The 14,514-nt window shown below is 50.5% G+C and overlaps 1 protein-coding gene across 3 annotated transcripts in view; it reads right to left on the minus strand.

The window, feature by feature from the left end:
• svopl (SVOP-like) overlaps nt 1-14,514 on the minus strand; it is a 143,955-nt gene that overhangs the window by 30,658 nt on the left and 98,783 nt on the right. For all 3 annotated transcript variants that reach the window (XM_038780875.1, XM_038780876.1, XM_038780877.1), the window contains 2 exons: nt 13,206-13,279; nt 3,557-3,744 (listed from right to left, as the gene is read on the minus strand). In XM_038780875.1, the coding sequence (XP_038636803.1) occupies nt 3,557-3,744; nt 13,206-13,279 (262 nt within the window). The remainder of the gene's footprint in view (nt 1-3,556; nt 3,745-13,205; nt 13,280-14,514) is intronic.

Consider the following 14,514-nt stretch of genomic DNA (forward strand, 5'->3'; position numbering starts at 1 on the left):
TACAAACTTCTGTTGATATTGAAAAAGAAAGGGATTAGGAAAGATCAAAAATGGGTTAAGTGGAGGCAGACAGTAGAAGTTATAATGTGGAATATTATATTCACAGCTCCAGGGTCCCAGGTTCGATTCCGGCTTGGGTCACTGTCTGTGCGGAGTCTGCACATCCTCCCCGTGTGTGCGTGGGTTTCATCCGGGTGCTCCGGTTTCCTCCCACAGTCTAAAGATGTGCAGGTTAGGTGGATTGGCCATGATAAATTGCCCGTAGTGTCCAAAATTGCCCTTAGTGTCGGGTGGGGTTACTGGGTTATGGGGATAGGTGTTGACCTTGGGTAGGGTGCTCTTTCCAAGAGCCAATGCAGACTCGATGGGCCGAATAGCTGGTGAATATGTCTTCACCGTGGAATACGCAAGAACGTTCCGGAAATAGTGGCCAGAATTCTTCGGCTGTTCACTGGCGGCAAGATTCTTGGGTTCCGCCGGCAGTACGCACCCGTCCACGTGCTTCCCGGTGGGCTGGGGTGGCCTCAATGGGAATTTCCATCGACAGCGGAGGCAGCAGAAAATCCCGCCATCAGCGCGCCGCCTCCTGCTGCTGAGAAACAAGCGGCAAGGAGGCAGGAGAGTCCGGTCCAGTGGGTCGGGTGAGATTGACAGGCTTAAAAGAAATTATTAGTAAAGAAGTAGCACTGGAGAAATTAATGGGGTTCATAGAATCTGAGACACGGAGACATGCCCTTCGGCGCAAACTGGTCCATGCCAACCAAAAACCCATCTTTTTGGCCCATTTGGCCCATAACCCTCTAATCCTTTCCTATCCAAGTATCTGTCCAAATGTTGTCAATGTCCCTGCCTCAACCACTTCCTTCAGCATCTTATTCCACAAATGTACCACCCTCTGTGTAAAAAGGTTGCTCCTCAAGTTCCCATTAATTCGTTCCCCTCTTAACTTAAACCTATGCCCTTTAGTTCTCGCTTCCGCAACCCTGGGAAAAAGACTGAGTGCTTCACCCTATCCATGCCTCTCATGATCTTATACATCTCCTATAAGATCGCCCTTCAGTCTCCTACACTTCAAAGAAAAAAGTCCTAGCCTGTCCAATCTCTCCCTATAACTCAGTCCCTTGAATCCTGGCAACAGCCTTGTAAATCTCTTCTGCACTCTATACTTCTCGACTCAATGCAGCAGGGGCAGCAGGGTAGCATGGTGGTTAGCATAAATCCTTCACAGCTCCAGGGTCCCAGGTTCGATTCCCGGCTGGGTCACTGTCTGTGTGGAGTCTGCACGTCCTTCCCGTGTGCGTGGGTTTCCTCCGGGTGCTCCGGTTTCCTCCCACAGATGTCCGGGTTAGGTGGATTGGCCATGCTAAATTGCCCGTAGTGTCCTAATAAAAGTAAGGTTAAGGGGGGGGGGGTTGTTGGGCTATGGGTATAGGGTGGATACGTGGGTTTGAGTAGGGTGATCATGGCTCGGCACAACATTGAGGGTCGAAGGGCCTGTTCTGTGCTGTACTGTTCTATGTTCTAATGCCCTGAGTGATGAAGGCCAGCAAGCCAAAAGCCTTCTTCACTGCCCTATCTACCTGTGACTCCACCTTTAGAGCACCATGCACCTGAACTCCCAAGGTCTCTCTGTTCCACGATACTCCCTAAGGTCCTACCGTTTACCATGAAAGTACTACCTTGATTTGACTTTCCAAAATGCAACACCTCACACTTATCTGTATTGAACTCAATTTGCCATTTCTCGGTCTACTTCCCCAGCTGATCAAGATCCTGCTGCAATTTTTGCTAATCTTCCTCATTGTCTACAATACCACCGATTTTAGTGGCATCTGCAAACTTACTGGTCATGCCTTGTACTTTCTGATCCATTTCTTTGATATGGATAATAAACAGCAATGGGCCTAGCACTGACGCCAGAGGCACACCACTAGTCACAGGCCTCCAGTCCAAAAAGCATCCTTCCACCATTACCCGCTGCTTCCGACCATCAAGCCAATTGCATATCCAATTTGCCAGCTCTCCCTGGATTCCATGTGATCGAACCTTTCAGAACAGTCTACCATGTGGAACTTTATCAAAGGCCTTACTGAAGTTCATGTGTTAACATTGGATCTCTTGGCGACACCCTAGGTTTTAAAGGGGCTGGTTTAGCTCACTCGGCTAAATCGCTGGCTTTTAAAGCAGACCAAGCAGACCAGCAGCACGGTTCGATTCCCGTACCAGCCTCCCCGGACAGGCGCCGGAATGTGGCGACTAGGGGCTTTTCACAGTAACTACTCGTGACAATAAGCGATTTTCATTTCATTTCAAAGAGGTCACGGCAGAGATAGTGGATGAATTGGTTTTGTTCCCCTAGAATTCCTTATATTCAAGAATTCAGTGGATTAGAAGGTAGCAAACATAACCCTGCTGTTCAAGAAAGGGGGTAGAAAGAAAGTGAGGAACTACAGACCAGATAGCCTGACATCAGTCATGGGGAAAACACTACAATCTATTATTAGTGTCGTGATAACAGGGCCCTTCGTAAATCAGAATATGATGGGCAGAATCAACATGGATTGATGAATAGAGCTGTGAACATTGCACATATTCCACAACTGGGAACGAAAGTTACGGAAAAATGAATTAAATTAATCCATCGCTATGACTCTTGTCTAAAGTGTTAATGTGTAAATATGTCGTCTGCATTATCAGTGACATAAGGGCCGGAATTCTCCCTTGCCCACACGTTTCCCTGCGTGGTGTGGCTTCAATGGGAAATCCCATTGGCAAGTGACGGGAGTATAGAATCCCACCACCAGCGAATGGCGTGCCGCTGAGAAACATTTGGCTGGGGAACCGGAGAACCCCGCCCAAGATCACATGAAAATAGAACACGGGAGAGATAGTTTTATGTAGAGCCTCGTGGTGAACATTATACTTGGTTAGTATAATGTTCAGTGAAAGGTAGAGCTGAGCAACAGCCTTGCCTCCAGCATTGTCTGTAAGTCAGGAGCCATGATCACCACATCCAAGACCCAAGGCAACAATAACAGAAAGTCTGAACCTGCAAAGTAGAGACTGTTGTCCTCATTGTGAATGTGAATGAGACCTGACATTCCCCTATAGACTGAATGGTCTCTGTAATTAACAAGAATGCTGCTTCAGAATGGGCGATCTCCTTGCCAGTATTATTTACTGCTTCGGAGAACTGTAACCTTAAATAATCTTACAATTCATGTCAAGTCATTGCACTGGAGTTCTAGCTTGTGCATCTGTATTGGGATGTGCTTTGTTTATTGCCACACAAATTTTACAGTAACATTAATCTGCATCTTTCATTCTTGACCTTGAGAGGTCTACCTTTTCTTTTGCCCTACCTGTCTAACACTGCATCAGTATTATGCCATATTCTGCACCCAAGACCTTTGACAGAGGCAGAACAGGAAAATCCTTCCGCTTTGAACATGTAAAGCTTAGAGTCACATGGATTCAAGGCTGTGAAATCCAACAATTACATGCAACAGAAAGGATGAACGATAATAAAAATTTTAAACGGAGGCATTGTTCTTACACAGGAATTCTCCCAAAGTGCTGATGATCATGGTCTGGTAGTCTGCAGATTCGAACGTCTTACAGTGGCAGGTCTCCAATGTATTGATGACAGCCTTGCTCTCTCCTTTACTGCCGCAGACGGGGTTGTTTTCCAATAGCTCTGAGCTGGTTAGAACCAACCCATAATAAGCAAATGCTGTTCCCAACCTAGAAAAACAAGGAGGTCAATTATCTGCTTTCAGTCGGTTTCAACACAGGTTATTTCACCAAATAAATACCAGCTCATTACTTCAGGAAATCTTCACAAAAAAGCAGTGAATCGTCTCGTCCGAAGTGAGCTAGGCCAAGGGGAATCAGGGCTGGGATTCTCCGACCCCCTACCGGGTCGTGGGAGGTGTGAATCCCGCCCCGATGCCGGCTGCCCTATTCTCCGGTGCCGTTTTTCGGGCAGCGGCGGGATTCCCGCCACGCCGGTCGGGGCCTGTTGACAGCTGGTCATAAATACAAGGACAAGGAAACATTTACTGGTCCAGAATTTGATGACGGTCAGGTAAGGATGGATGATTTCCTTCCCTAAAGGACATGAGTGAACCAGATGGGTGAGCCTAACGTCTGTGGTGGGTAAAGTCTTGGAGAGGATTATAAAAGATACAATTTATAATCATCTAGATAGGAATAATATGATTAGGGACAGTCAGCATGGTTTTGTGAAGGGTAGGTCATGCCTCACAAACCTTATCGAGTTCTTTGAGAAGGTGACTGAACAGGTTGACGAGGGTAGAGCAGTTGATGTGGTGTATATGGATTTCAGTAAAGCGTTTGATAAGGTTCCCCACGGTCGTCTATTGCAGAAAATACGGAGGCTGGGGATTGAGGGTGATTTAGAGATGTGGATCAGAAATTGGCTAGTTGAAAGAAGACAGAGAGTGGTAGTTGATGGGAAATGTTCAGAATGGAGTTCAGTTACGAGTGGCGTACCACAAGGATCTGTTCTGGGGCCGTTGCTGTTTGTCATTTTTATAAATGACCTAGAGGAGGGCGCAGAAGGATGGGTGAGTAAATTTGCAGACGACACTAAAGTCGGTGGAGTTGTAGACAGTGCGGAAGGATGTTGCAGGTTACAGAGGGACATAGATAAGCTGCAGAGCTGGGCTGAGAGGTGGCAAATGGAGTTTAATGTGGAGAAGTGTGAGGTGATTCACTTTGGAAAGAATAACAGAAATGCGGAATATTTGGCTAATGGTAAAATTCTTGGTAGTGTGGATGAGCAGAGGGATCTCGGTGTCCATGTACATAGATCCCTGAAAGTTGCCACCCAGGTTGATAGGGTTGTGAAGAAGGCCTATGGTGTGTTGGCCTTTATTGGTAGAGGGATTGAGTTCCGGAGCCATGAGGTCATGTTGCAGTTGTACAAAACTCTAGTACGGCCGCATTTGGAGTATTGCGTACAGTTCTGGTCGCCTCATTATAGGAAGGACGTGGAAGCTTTGGAACGGGTGCAGAGGAGATTTACCAGGATGTTGCCTGGTATGGAGGGAAAATCTTATGAGGAAAGGCTGATGGACTTGAGGTTGTTTTCGTTAGAGAGAAGAAGGTTAAGAGGTGACTTAATAGAGGCATACAAAATGATCAGAGGGTTAGATAGGGTGGACAGCGAGAGCCTTCTCCCGCGGATGGAGGTGGCTAGCACGAGGGGACATAGCCTTAAATTGAGGGGTAATAGATATAGGACAGAGGTCAGAGGTGGGTTTTTTACGCAAAGAGTGGTGAGGCCGTGGAATGCCCTACCTGCAACAGTAGTGAACTCGCCAACATTGAGGGCATTTAAAAATTTATTGGATAAGCATATGGATGATAAGGGCATAGTGTAGGTTAGATGGCCTTTAGATTTTTTCCATGTCGGTGCAACATCGAGGGCCGAAGGGCCTGTACTGCGCTGTATCGTTCTATGTTCTATGTTCTATGTTTTTACAACAATCTAAAATAGTTTCATGGTCACCAATAAACCTTTAATTCTAGATTGATTTTTTTTATTGAATCAAATTTCGCCATCTGCAGTGGCGGGATTTGAACCTGGGTCCCCAGAGCATTACTCTGGCTTTCTAGACCAGGGACGCTACCACTATGCCATCGCCTCCACAATTAATAGTGTGAATATTCAGGTTGTGATTTGTTGTTAGATTTAAAAATATTAAATTTAAGTAGCAATTCTTACTATTCCATTCTGACACACTCTTTTCTCTCTCTAATTCCAATCTTTCATGCCTTCCATTTATTTTTCTTTTTGTGGCTGATGTGACATTTAATCCATCCTCTACTATTCAATCCTTTCTCTGTTTATTTCTGGAACTGTTAACCGCATTGCTTCAGAAGACACACTGATACATTGCTCACCAAGGTCTCAGATGCCTAGCTGCCCTCATTGTGTCATTATTAACATTACACAGCGGGCAACCGTGTGGGCAAAAAATGTTAGAAACTATTCTTTCACCAGATGCCCTGTTTCAGCAAGATCTAGACATTATTGCTCAAACGTCGCCTGTCATGTTCTGTAGACTGGCCGAAGTGAAGGAGGTGCTACAGAACATGTACTTTAAAATAATTTATTATAGAACAAACTGTGGTAAGATAACAAGGATAAATTAACTAACAAACGACTAACACTAAACAACAGTGGGCAGCACGGTAGCATTGGGCAGCACAGTAGCATTGGGCAGAACGGTAGCATTGTGGATAGCATAATTGCTTCACAGCTCCAGGGTCCCAGGTTCGATTCCGGCTTGGGTCACTGTCTGTGCGGAGTCTGCACATCCTCCCCGTGTCTGCGTGGGTTTCCTCCGGGTGCTTCGATTTCCTCCCACAGTCCAAAGATGTGCAGGTTAGGTGGATTGGCCATGATAAATTGCCCTTAGTGTTCAAAATTGCCCTTAGTGTTGGGTGGGGTTACTGGGTTATGGGGATAGGGTGGAGGTGTTGACCTTGGGTAGGGTGCTCTTTCCAAGAGCCAGTGCAGACTCGATGGGCCGAATAGCCTCCTTCTGCACTGTAAATTCTATGAACTCTTGTGGAACTTCTGCAAATATGTCTACCTCCCAACACGATCAACCCCCTACGCCCAGAGCACATGTTGATGTGATGAGTTTATAATGCCACCCAGTGGTCGGAGGCTGTGCATAACATTATGTACAAACTTGAATTATACATATCATCACATAGCCAAAAATAAAGGGACATCTATTGCCCCATGAGCATTTAGTGCCAAAATCCTGCTTTTGGACGGTTTTATATGTTGCATTTGTGGAACACTGGAACCTCTTTATCTCATCGCTTATTGCAATTAATGTGATAGCCAGCACAATTCAAAGACCACAGGGTCAATTCTCCATCCAGCAACACTGGAATCGCAGAACATGACACTGGAATCGCGAAAGTCGTGGCCGGTGAATGGGCTGTTGGGTCGGGGTGGCCCCCGGGACTAGAGTGTCCAGGCATGGACCGCCACTACTAAAGTCTGCAAGGCAGCCATCTTGCTGTGCACCCCACTGACTGCCCACCATGGCCTGTGGTGTGCAGAGTAGCAGCAGCCATATGAGTACCCCCATCCCACCACCCAAGCACTCCACCTCCCCCCACCACACCGATCAAGACCCCCCCCAAACGGACTCCACCCGCCAGCGAGGTATCATGCACCCATCCAACAGTACTACAGCAGCCCCTACAAGAGGATGCCCGACCAGGGTCACTGAGCGTACCTCAGGCATGGGTAGGGTCAACCACCGGTACCCCTACTAGCAGGGACGGGTGCTGGGCACCGATTGGGGGTCAGGGATGCGGTGTGGAGAGCAGAATGTCAGGCGGAACGGCCGGGGGTGGGTTATGGAATGGGAGAGGAGGGGGTGTGGAGAGGGGGGCATGCGCAGGAAGGGGCTGGAGTGCAGGCTGAGACCACAGTGTAGCCCTTTGGACCAGGTTGGGCACTAATGTACGCACCATGCTAACATGTCCGCCTTTCACCCCCTGCAAATAATGGACTTCACAATCCAGACAGGAATGGTGGCTTTCGTCCTGCCCGACACAGCCATGGAGGATGCACTGAGGCTGTACGAGCAGAAGCTGTTTGGGGAAGACCCTGCAGCAGTGGAGCCTACCCCAGTGGAACAGGAGGCAGCCAGTGAGGATGCAGAGCCGGCTGCACAACAGGCTGAGGAGGTGGGGGGGAAGGAGGCGCTGCATCAGTGCCCATCATTCATGGACCTGCGCGACGCCGAAGACTTTGGCTGAGCAGGGAGACAGGACGACATATCTGCGGGATCATGGGGGACCACCTGCAGCTGGACCCGCACTCGCTCGACGTCAGAAAGGACTTTAATCACTGGCTAGCTTGTTTTGAGGCTTACATCAACGTTGCGACCCCCACGCCGACGGAGGCTCAGAAGATACAGGTCTTGTATTCCAGGTTGAGCTCCAACGTGTTCCCATTGATCCAGGACCCCCCGAATTACGCGGAAGCGATGCCACTCCTAAAAGAAAACTATGCGCAGAAAGCGAACACTATCTTCGCCAGGCACATACTCGCCACTCGCTCTCAACTCCCTGCTGAGGCCATCGAAGACTTCTGGCGGGCCCTAATCCCACTCGTCCGGGACTGTGACTGTCAGGCTGTTACGGCCACCGAACATTCTAATCCCCTCATGCGCGATGCGTTTGTAATGGGGATTGAGTCGGACCCCATCCGACAACGAGTGTTTGAAGGGGCCATGCTCGATCCTGCGGGGACAAAAACTTTAGCGTTCTCCATGACGGTCGCATCCCGTAATGTCCAGGCCTACCCCCCTCGCCGCGCGGCCCACCCGTCCTACTCCTCCTGGACCCCGCAAACGACCCCCCAGCTGGGGCCCTGCCTAGCCAATACGCCTGCGCCGCACGCCAATCCGCACACCCCAGGGGTCCCCGCTGCTACTTCTGTGGTCAACAGAGGCACCCCCGCCAACGCTGCCCGGCCCGCACCGCCACTTGCAAATCCTGCAGCAAAAAGGGCCACTTCGCAGCAGTGTGCCAGGCCCGCGCAGTTGCCGCTTTCGCCCCACCCCCTTCCAAACGCACAATGGGTGCCGCCATCTTCTCCTCCCAGGGCCACATGCGGCCAGTGGGCACCGTCATCTTCTCCTCCTCGGGCCACGTGCGGCCAGTGGGCACCGTCATCTTCTCCTCCCAGGGCCACGTGCGGCCAGTGGGCACCGTCATCTTCTCCTCCCAGGGCCACGTGCGGCCAGTGGGCACCGTCATCTTCTCCTCCTCGGACCACGTGCAGCCAGTGGGCGCCGTCATCTCCTCCCCCACAGTCCACATGCAGCCCATGGGCGCCTCCATCTTGCCCCGCCCCCACAATGTGCTCCCCATGGGAACCATTTGTTCTCCACAGGACCTCCGGACGCCGCCATTTTGTCTTCCCCACGGGGCTGGAAAGCTGGAACTACATCCCACAATCTGGGTCGCCGACGCTCTCCATCCGAAACCTCCGACGACCACCCGCAGCTCGCCTCGATGACGCTGGACCTGTCGTGTCCACACAACATGGCCACCGCTTCGACAATGGTGAAAATCAGCGGCCACTTGACCTCTTGCTTGCTGGACTCCGGCAGCACCAAAAGCTTCATACACCCGGATACGGTAAGGCACTGCCTCCTCGCGGTCCACCCCGCCAATCAACGGATCTCCCTGGCTTCCGGATCCCACTCTGTCCCGATCCGAGGATTCTGTATGGTCACTCTCACAGTCCAAGGTGTAGAATTCAGCGGTTTCCGTCTCTACGTCCTCCCCAACCTCTGTGCTGCACTATTGCTGGACCTGGATTTCCAGCGCAATCTCCAGAGCCTCACCCTCAAATTCGGCGGGCCCCTACCTCCACTCACCGTTTGCGGCCTCGCGACCCTCAAAGTTGACACCCCCTCCCTCTTTGCCAATCTAACTTCGGATTGCAAACCCATTGCCACCAGGAGCAGACGGTACAGCGCCCAGGACAAGGCCTTCATCAGGTCAGAGGTCCAGCGGCTGCTTCGGGAGGGTATCATCGAGGCCAGCAATAGCCCCTGGAGTGCCCAAGTGGTAGTAGTAAAAACGGGGGAGAAACAGAGAATAGTTGTGGACTACAGCCAGACCATCAATCGGTACTCGCAGCTCGACGCGTACCCCCTCCCCCGCATATCTGATATGGTCAATCAGATTGCACAGTACCAGGTCGTCTCAACAATTGACCTGAAATCCGCCTACCACCAGCTCCCTATCCGTAAATCAGACCATCTATACACTGCCTGCCTTCGAGATGGACGGTCGGCTCTACCACTTTCTTAGGGCTCCCTTCGGCGTCACTAACGGGGTCTCGTCTTCCAAAGGGAGATGGACAGAATGGTCGACCGGTATGGTTTGCGGGCCACGTTTCCGTACTTAGACAATGTCATCATCTGCGGCCATGATCAGCAGGACCACGATGCCAACCTCGCTAAATTCCTCCGCACCGTCACTCTTCTCAACCTTACGTATAATAAAGAGAAGTGTGTGTTCAGCACAACCCGCTTAGCCATCCTCAGCTATGTAGTCCAAAACGGACTACTGGGGCCTGATCCCGACCGCATGCGCCCCCTCATGGAGCTTCCCCTCCCCCACTGCCCCAAAGCCCTCAAACGCTGCCTGGGGTTCTTTTCGTACTACGCCCAGTGGGTCCCAAACTATGCGGACAAGGCCCGCCCACTCATACAGTCCATTCAATTTCCCCTCGCGGCCGAGGCACAACATGAGGCCGGGATGCACGCAGTAGACGAGACACTGCCCTTTCAAGTAGAAAGCGACGCTTAAGATGTCGCCCTTGCCGCCACTCTACATCAGACAGGCAGACCCGTGGCATTCTTTCCCTGCACCCTTCATGTCTCTGAAATTCGGCACTCATCCGTCAAAAAGGACGCCCAAGCTATTGTTGAAGCTGTGCGGCATTGGAGGCATTACCTGGCCAGCAGGAGATTCACTCTCCTCACTGACCAACGGTCAGTAGCCTTCATGTTCAATAACACACAGCAGGGCAAGATCAAAAATGACAAAATCTTGCGGTGGAGAATCGAGCTCTCCACCTATAATTACGAGATTTTGTATCGCCCCGACAAACTCAACGAGCCCCCAGACGCCCTCTCCCGAGGTACATGTGCCAGCGCACAAGTAGGCCCTGCACGACAGCCTTTGTCACCCGGGGGTCACACGACTGTACCACCTCATCAAGGCTCGCAACCTGCCCTACTCCGTCGAGGAAGTACGGACAGCCACCAGGGACTGCCAGGTCTGTGCGGAGTGCAAGCCGCACTTCTACCGGCCGGACCGTGCGTGCCTGGTGAAGGCTTCCCGCCCCTTTGAACGCCTCAGCGTTCAACTGTTCAACCCCTCCACTGACCCCAGCGTTCAACCCCTCCACTGACCGCAACACAAATATCCTCAGTGTGGTCGATGAATTCTCCAGATTCCCCTTCGCCATCCCATGCCCCGATATGACGTCTGCCACCATCATCAAGGCCCTCAACACAATCTTCGCTCTGTTCGGATTCCCCGCCTACATCCACAGTGACAGGAGATCCTCATTCATGAGTGATGAGCTGCGTCAGTTCCTGCTCAGCAGGGGTATCACCTCCAGTAGGACGACCAGCTACAACCCCCGGGGAAATGGGCAGGTAGAGGGGGAGAACGGGACGGTTTGGAGGGCCGTCCAGCTGGCCCTACGGTCCAGGAACCTCCCAGCCTCTCGCTGGCAGGAGGTCCTCCCTGATGCACTACACTCCATCCGGTCACTAATGTACACCGCCACAAATAACACACCCCATCAACGCGTTTTTACCTTCCCCAGGAAGTCCACATCCGAGGTGTCGCTCCCGACTTGGCTTGCAGCTCCAGGACCGGTCCTGCTCCGTAGGCATGTCCGACTCCACAATGCGGACCCCTTGGTGGACAGGGTACACTTGCTCCACGCCAATACCCAGTATGCCTACGTGGAGTTCCCCGACGGCCGCCAAGATACTGTCTCACTCAGAGACCTGGCACAGTCAGGTTCCAGCCAAACACACTTCCCCACCCATGCGCCACCCTCCCCTCCCCCAGCGCTCCCAACATTAACCGCACCAGGTCCATCCCTCCTTCCCCTGCCCACGCAAGAGGGCAAAGAAGATTTTGGCACGCTCCCGGGGTCATCCGACTACTGGCCAGCACCAGCATCGCCAGCACCAACGTCGGTGGCACCAGCATCGCCAGCACCGACATTGCCGCCGCCGTTACGTCGCTCCCAACGAACCGTCAAAGCTCCGGATCGACTGAACCTCTGACGGGCACCGGACCGTCAAAATGGACATTTTTTTTCCTTCCCCACTCATTTTATAAGACTCTGTACATAATTCAAAACATTGTATATAGTTCCACACCACCCCCGCCGGACTCATTCTTAACAGGGGGTGAATGTGGTGAACCACTGTGTACACCTGCATTGGGGGATGTAAGGTGGGACCTGTACTACAGGTTCACCGGTAGCCCCTGCCGGCTGGCTCCACCCACTAAGAGCTGTATAAATATGTGTGTCCTCCATTGATCTGCCATTTTGCCAGCTCCAGTAGGAGGCCACTCATCTGACTGCAATAAAGCCACAGTTGTACCCAATCTGAGTTTTTGTGCAATTGATCGTGCACACCCTCACAGGAAGATGGAAGGACTTCGTAAAGTTGCAGTTCGAGGGTCACAGGTCAGAGGAGCAGGGGCTGATGGGACAGTCTAAGGGTCACAGGAGCATGGGCTGATGGCACAGTCTGAGGATCACAGGTCAGAGGGGAAGGGGTTGGGGAAGTCTGAGGGTCACAGAATGGAACTCAGATCTAGAGCAACAGCGAGTCACTAGATGTCAACTTAAATTCAGTAAAGCATGACAACTTCGGAATTTTGAGCCTGGGTTATGAGAAATATATGATTTCCCAAAAATAATCCAAGAGCAACATGTGTTTACATTCCAGAATCTTACAGTGCCCTGGAACAAGAGTAGGACTGTTTTGTCTACAAACAGTATAACACATAACTTCCCTTTTTAATGGAGATCATAATGTTAGACATGTGAGCAGAGCAGCACTGAGGGGAGGCACTTTTATCAATGGGATCAGCCAAACAGCCCATCCCTGCCACATAATTGGGAAGCCCTCGCACATCACATTCATTAAGTGGCCAGCTGCCAATCGATCAGGCTGGGCCAGCCCTTTCCCACTCGCTCGGGAATCCTGCTGATCTCAGTGCGACCCTCATCTCCTGGACTAAATTCCTCCCATGGTTACACCCGCCTCAAATGTGACGTGCAACAACTCGCTACTCCTGCTTACTGCCTACCAGACCCAGCTGCCAAAATCGAGCTGCAAGGCAAGAGGGTGACAGGAGTGGGCTAAGCCATGATGCCTTTCACAGTTCAATGTCCTAAAACTGGCCATTTAGATTCCCAACTGAAGAATGGCCAGGCAGGGGTAGGGTGGGATGGGGGAGGGGTACAACATGCTCTTCAGTGCTCCTGGAGTCTTTGACACATGAATGGATGAGGAGCAGAAGACGAGCTGCACTCAGGAGTATTTACAGGTTTGTTTGAACATCTGAAAGTAGGCGGCATTTACCAGATGAACCAGGACTGTAGTGTTGTGCGTCTGAACTCTGTGTCTATCAAGTCGAAAAGCCGTCCCTTTTTTGGCTACAAACAAAAAAGAAATCCAATTCAGAAATGTGTCAAAGCCATTGTTTCTCTCAGTAAAGTTCAGCGGAGATTATCCTATCACAATGAGGACCTATGTCCATACCCAATTGGTGCAGCTTTCTCCAGCACTGGGATATGATACCTAGCCCATTGTATTCTCAATAACTGGGCGGTTTGTGCAGCCGACACACTGAAGGGATATATTTCCAGCTCCAAGAGGCCCAATCAATGGCATGATCTATTGCGTGATGTACTGGGGACAACTTAGTACAGGCTAGTGGACTAGACGGGATTGAGGGTCATAAGGAGGAGGGGTTAGCAATTCTGGAAAGTGTGAAAATAGATTAGTCCCCTGGGCTGGATGGGATTTATCCTCAGATTCTCTGGGAAGCTAGGGTGGAGATTTAAGAGCCTTTGGCTTTGATCTTTATGTCATCATTGTCTACAGGGATAGTGCCAAAAGACTGGAGGATAGCAAATGTTGTCCCCTTGTTCAAGAAGGGGAGTAGAGCCAACCCCGGTAACTATAGACCAGTGAGCCTTGTGGGAAAAGTCTTGGAAAGGATTATAAGTGATAGGATTTATAATCATCTAGAAAGAAATAATTTGATTAGGGATAGTTAACACGGTTTTGTGAAGGGTAGGTCATGCCTCACAAATCTTATTGAGTTCTTTGAGAAGGTGATCAAACAGGTGGATGAGGGTAAAGCAGTTGATGTGGTGTATATAGATTTCAGTAAAGCGTTTGATAAGGTTCCCCACGGTAGACTATTGCAGAAAATACGGAGGCATGGGATTGAGGGTGATTTAGCGGTTTGGATCAGAAATTGGATAGCTGGAAGAAGACAGAGGGTGGTGGTTGATGGGAAATGTTCAGCCTGGTGTTACTAGTGGTGTACCACAAGGATCTGTTTGTTATTTTTATAAATAACCTGGAGGAGGGCGTAGAAGGATGGGTGATTAAATCTGCAGATGACACTAAAGTTGGTGGAGTTGTGGACAGTGCGGAAGGATGTTGCAGGTTACAGAGGGACATAGATAAGCTGCAGAGCTGGGCTGAGAAGTGGCAAATGGAGTTTAATGCAGAAAGGTGTGAGGTGATTCATTTTGGAAGGACTAACAGGAATACAGAGTACTGGGCTAATGGTAAGATTCTTGGTAGTTGCCACCCAGGTTGAGAGGGTTGTTAAGAAGGCGTATGGTGTGTTAGCTTTTATTGGTAGAGGGATTGA

This window comes from Scyliorhinus canicula, chromosome 20 (genome assembly GCF_902713615.1).
Source record: "Scyliorhinus canicula chromosome 20, sScyCan1.1, whole genome shotgun sequence".
NCBI classification, from domain to species: domain Eukaryota; kingdom Metazoa; phylum Chordata; class Chondrichthyes; order Carcharhiniformes; family Scyliorhinidae; genus Scyliorhinus; species Scyliorhinus canicula.